Here is a 5,457-nt window from a genome sequence, read left to right on the forward strand (position 1 = left end):
AGATTATGGAAAAAAAAAATAAATTAAAAGGTATAACGTGGACGGATCCACGTTATATAAATAATTTTGTATAACGTGGATCAGTCCACGTTTTACAAATGGACTGATCCACGTTATACGAAATTATTTATATAACGTAGATCAGTCCACGTTATACCTTTCATTAATTTCCCCCCCCCCCCCCCCCCCCCCCCCCCAGCGTTTTACAAATACTTTGTAAGACGTTGCCTCTATTTAAATCATATTCGGCTGTGTTTTTAATAAAAAAATTTTATTGATTTTTTTAATTTTTAAAGCATATAGTTAATTTCAGTGCTTAACTCAAATAAATATTTTAACACATGCAATAATTAAATATGTGTTATATATGCGAACAGAAATAAAAAATAAAATATAAGTTAAATAAACGTCACACATTAACTGAGTAGTAAATGTTAAATTACATACTAACTATTAAACGGCACAAAACATGTTATATATTCTTGGAAGATTACATAAGGAAACAACAATCGTACAACTTAAGAAAAAACATAAAAACCAACAAGCAACAACAACTACTGATTTCTGTCGGGGCAGCGATTCTTGTTATGACCTGTTTGCTTGCACATACTACACTTTCTAGCCATGCGAGCAGGAGCTATATCCATTTCATTCGTCCTTCTAGTTGTAGTTCGCGCTCCTGAAGTTCGCTCATATTCAGTGTTTGCAATTAAACTGAAGGGAGAAGGTGGCCAATATGCCTCATCACCCAACGGTGAAAAATTTTCACTGTACGTTTGCTTGTAAAACCTGCAACTGTAGTACTTGTTAACATAGGTCTTTGGTTGAATTCTGCGGATATCACAAAATTTAATTGCATGTGAACATGGCATATGGTAGTTTCTCCACTTCCCACACGAACACTTTTTCCTTTCGGCAGAGACTTTATGGATATTTCCGCCCTTACCTTCGTGTGCAAATGTCAGAATCTCAAATACCCCTTCAGTTGCATTGTATTGCTGCATGTCAGTATGCTTTAGGGACCTCTCCCAGTATTCATCAAACTTCTTTTCAACAGCGCGCGGCCAAAACCTTTTATCCGCAATCAACAAATCAGCAAGGGTGCTTCTCTCAACAAACCGATCAAAAAGATTTTTAAACGTATAACGGACCATGGCAGTAACGGGCAATCCACGAGCTTTCTTCAATAAACCGTTGTAAGACTCGGAGACATTCGTTGTCATAGCCACCCACCCACCTATGACCGTTGTCCTTATGCAATGTCCATTTCTCCTCCGGAAGAGCTTTTAACCACAGATGCGCTGGAGGTGACATTGTTTTGATTTGTTCCATCCTCATTTTATACTTCTTCTTCTGGTGCTCTGTAGCCGCCAACCACATTAGCTTCTCAAGGTCACTGCTGAGGAACTTTTTATTGAAGTTGCTTTTCAAATGCCGAACGCAAAACCTATGGTGTGTGGATGGTGGTTGTAACCAATCATGTGTTTGGACACATTGCAAGATGCCCTGATGACAGTAAGAAATAAGTCCAATTCCTTGTCTCTCACGAACAATATGTCTCCACAATAACACAAGGAACCACGTCCAGGACTCAAAGCTCTCACGTGCAACAATAGCATATGCAAGTGGAAAAATGTTATTGTTCGCATCAATTCCAACAACAATTAACATTTTTATCTCATAATTACTGTACAGATGAGTACCGTCTATTGAGATGACAGACCTGCAACTTTTGAATCCATCGATGCTTGGTTTATAAGCCCAGAATAGAAACTTGAAGATGTGTTCACCTTGCATTGTAGTTGATTGGTGCTCCCACTCAACAACGGTCCCCGAATTGAAATATTTTAAGGCAGCCATGTATCGGGGAAATGTCTTGAAAGAGGTTTCAAAATCACCAAATACCATTTCAATAGCTTTCTTACACCCCTTTTGTGCTTTTCTATAATTAGGAGTAAACGTATGCAATCCTTTTATTTTTTGCTGAACTGACTTAATACTGATGTATGGATCGACCATAATATATGGTATCAACGTAGTAGCAATTAGGTGACTGTTCAAATTGGAATGATCCTTTCTATAATCATCCGTGAGACAACTGTGGTGGAGAACCGCTTTGCCTGCCTTCCACATACCACTTGAAATTTCTCTAAAACGGATCATCCACTCACATCCCAACATATAACGCTTGCAAATAACCCTCCAAAATTTACCTTTGAACTAATCACAAATGAACTCTTTCTTTTCTTTGAGACAATATTGTCTCACTGCGCCTTTAATTTCGTGCTTGTTCTGAAATAACATACCTAATTGCATAATACAAGGAAAATTATCAACCCCTTAAAAATGGGCCAACAAATAAAAAGAATATTCATTGCCACCATACTAACCTGATCTGATAAATTCAGGTTTTTTACAATCCCAAAGTGCAGATCGAACTGGACCGTCATCTCTCATGAAGGCAAAATCATCCGGGCCTTCTTCTGTGTTATTCAAATATGGAATCGCATTAGAATGGTAGCTAACGTTACCATCACTTCGAGTAGTAATGTCTTCATAAGAATGACCATCATCATCAAATGAGTGATCATCGTCTGTTTCTGTGTGATCTAATGGGATATCACTATCTGACTCATCGGAGTGATCATTAGCTACATCAATATTGCTCACAATTTGTGTGAGCTGAGTTATTTGAGTGGTTAGAATACTCACGTCGATAAAACTCAGTCTCCTCCCAATTGAAGAGCTCTGTCCAGTGAATGCAGGTAAAGGCCCCTCAGTCATCCCATAAGAGCTGCTTGTCTGAACATCAAACTGTTGGGCTATAACTGCGAGGCTAATAGGCTCAGACAATGCGAATGCCTGAAAAGGCCCCTCACTTCTGATTATTGCTGGTGATTGGACCTCGGGAGCAGACGTCGATGAGCTGGACATAAAATCTATTATTGGGTAATATGCATCATCAGCTGCAGGCATCGTTGAGCTGGACATATCTTGATCAAAACGAACCTCTTCCTCATCAACCAACTGGTGATCCACGGGACCTCGACCTTGTCTGTTACCTGATTGGCGTCCATTACCATGCGCCGCAGGTCTTGGTACATTAGGACGTTGATGACGAGGTACTTGCACAGTAGGCGGCTCAACATACTCTGCCGGTGGTGTATAATTGGGAGCGAAACTCAACATCGTCCCCAGAGAGGCAGCAACCATGGACTCTGTATTAATGTGGCTAAACATCTCTGCTATTTCCTTCACTTCATTAGACTTGGTTGGATCTTGGATAGTCTGCTGAGCCAACCTGTACGATTCTTGATGTCCTAAAGCCTAAAAAAAAAATTACAAGATTTGATAGTGGTCTAAGACACATATAAAGACATCAAACATCTAATGGAATGTAATGTACGTACCAGTGCCTCATGCCTGCCTGCCATGTGTTGGTATCCTCTATCCACATTATGCGCAGGATTTCCTATGAAAGTGCGCGAGTGACGTCGATACCAACAAAAATACTCTGATAATGACTCTAGGTCTTGAGTTTCATACTCGGCCAGAATTACCCTTTGTCGACGATTTTCCCACAAAAAGTCCATTTGTGTAAAATTTTGTTGATCCTCCACTGTTATAGCATACCGCTTGTCACGTTTGTAATGAAAAGGATCAATCTCAGCACATGGTCCCGGAATATGTTGCTTCCTACCGAACTGTCTGAGAACGTGGTCTACCATGTGCCACTCTCGATAGATCCCACAAATAAGGGGAACCTGCGCCATCCAAATAACTCGACCACGCCGACACCACTCAGGGAGTCCATTAATGATGGCCTCTGAATAAGGCTGCCACACGAACTACGATAGAAAGAACATAAAATTACATGATAATAAAATAAACAAATTACACATAAGCGTAACTATTATATCAAAACGCCATTAACAACCATAATTATGATAAAAATACCTGACCATCTGTTAGGTTATCCAATACATCCCTACATATGGGTAGCACAACACGTGCCTCATTTTCGCGAGCTTTACGATGAGTCCACTTTCGTGCAAAAGCCGTGTGTGGCTGAAGGGCCCCGGGTGGTGGCTGCATCGGTATAATTCGCTCCCAAGCCCAAACCTATATTAAAAATTTAAAATAAATACATAAAAACCTTATAACTATCAAATAGGACAACCAAATAAAATTATATAATTTTAAAGGTCACGTACCTGCAATAAGGAAATAAATCCACACACATCCTTGGCTTTCCTCAACGAAGCGCGACATAAACAAGTATACAAATATGACAATGCAGCTGCTCCCTAAGCTTGTCTACTCATTGCTCTAAGGTCACGCATGTCAAGCAAGTAGTCTAAATTAAGTAAGTCACTGGACTTATCCGAAAATATCGTGCCGCCACAAAGCCATAGCAAGTACAACCTAACCCGCTGTTGCACATCAATTTCTGGGGTCTGATCTGTAATGTCATCTAAGCCTCTAATATATTCAATTAATTTATTTACTTCTAACCTACTAACACCATTAAAACAATCCAGACCGGGTGCCCAACCAGTAAGCTCATGGATCAATTGTTGCCATCCAACAATACTTATATTTCTAGCATTAAGATCATTCAAGGGATTACCATCAACAACCAAGCCAAACATGAGCTCAATATCTTGTAACGTGATGGTCGCCTCACCTGTACGCAGATGAAAGGTGTGCGTCTCAGGACACCATCTCTCTATAAGTGCAGTGATGACTGCCCAATCATATGATATACTTCCTACCTCTACTACTCCCCTAAATCCACACAGGCCAAAGTAGTCAAGGATGCGAGGATGAAAAGGATGACGCTTCACGTGCTTCAAAAATTCGGTATCCGCGCGGCGAGGAAACAGGCATCCGGTCGGTCCTCTCAAGGCACCATCCCACACAGCCTGTGATCGATGCTTCTCCTGGAGTGTTAACACATCGTACACTTCTGGCCCCGGATGTACGCATACCCGTGGAAACTCCATACCTTAGATAAAAAAATAAAATAAAGTCCAGATCAAGCTATTTGGAGTAACTTACTATTAAAAAATATATATTATTCAAATTTTAGCAGAACAAATATGCATTGGCTAGATAAAGCCAACTTCCATATGCCTTATTTAGAAACCGCTGATAGTGGACCACATTAATACCTATAAGGTATAGACAAAATAATTGTCCACCCACTTAGACTTAGGTCCCATATAATAAAGCATTCTCATGACATTTTAAGTATTATTTTTTTTGGGCTACTGAGGCATCAATTAAATTTAACTTTTCTGGTTATATAAATATCACATTAAAGGTACAATGAAAAACAATTAGTTATTCAGATCTTTTATATAACAATCCACAAAAACAGTAACATAACAACAAATTTCTTCAAAAGTGCTACTAAACAAATCAGACCTTTTATATAATAATGCTTCTAACAAT

The 5,457-nt window shown here is 39.5% G+C and overlaps 1 protein-coding gene across 1 annotated transcript; it reads right to left on the reverse strand.

Annotated features, from left to right (window-relative positions):
* Positions 1–453: 453 nt before the first annotated feature.
* Positions 454–4,335, reverse strand: LOC132630827 (uncharacterized). Its single transcript, XM_060346428.1, has 4 exons — positions 4,215–4,335; positions 3,958–4,122; positions 3,411–3,848; positions 454–3,327 (listed from the first exon to the last, which is right to left on the reverse strand). The coding sequence occupies exons 2-4, from the start codon at positions 4,093–4,095 to the stop codon at positions 2,386–2,388; spliced, it is 1,518 nt and encodes a 505-aa protein (XP_060202411.1). The 5' UTR covers positions 4,096–4,122; positions 4,215–4,335; the 3' UTR covers positions 454–2,385.
* Between the last annotated feature and the right edge of the window lie 1,122 nt (positions 4,336–5,457).

This window comes from Lycium barbarum, chromosome 3, assembly GCF_019175385.1.
Source record: "Lycium barbarum isolate Lr01 chromosome 3, ASM1917538v2, whole genome shotgun sequence".
NCBI classification, from domain to species: Eukaryota; Viridiplantae; Streptophyta; class Magnoliopsida; order Solanales; family Solanaceae; genus Lycium; species Lycium barbarum.

Excerpts from the sequence above, each read along its gene's own strand:
- LOC132630827 (XM_060346428.1), bottom strand. The coding sequence starts at position 4,095 with ATGCAGCCACCACCCGGGGCCCTTCAGCCACACACGGCTTTTGCACGA. Across the intron at positions 3,849-3,957 it reads ATAACCTAACAGATGGTCAG|TTCGTGTGGCAGCCTTATTC; the intron begins GTATTTTTATCA and ends TTTCTATCGTAG. Across the intron at positions 3,328-3,410 it reads CAGGCAGGCATGAGGCACTG|GCTTTAGGACATCAAGAATC; the intron begins GTACGTACATTA and ends TTTTTTTTTTAG.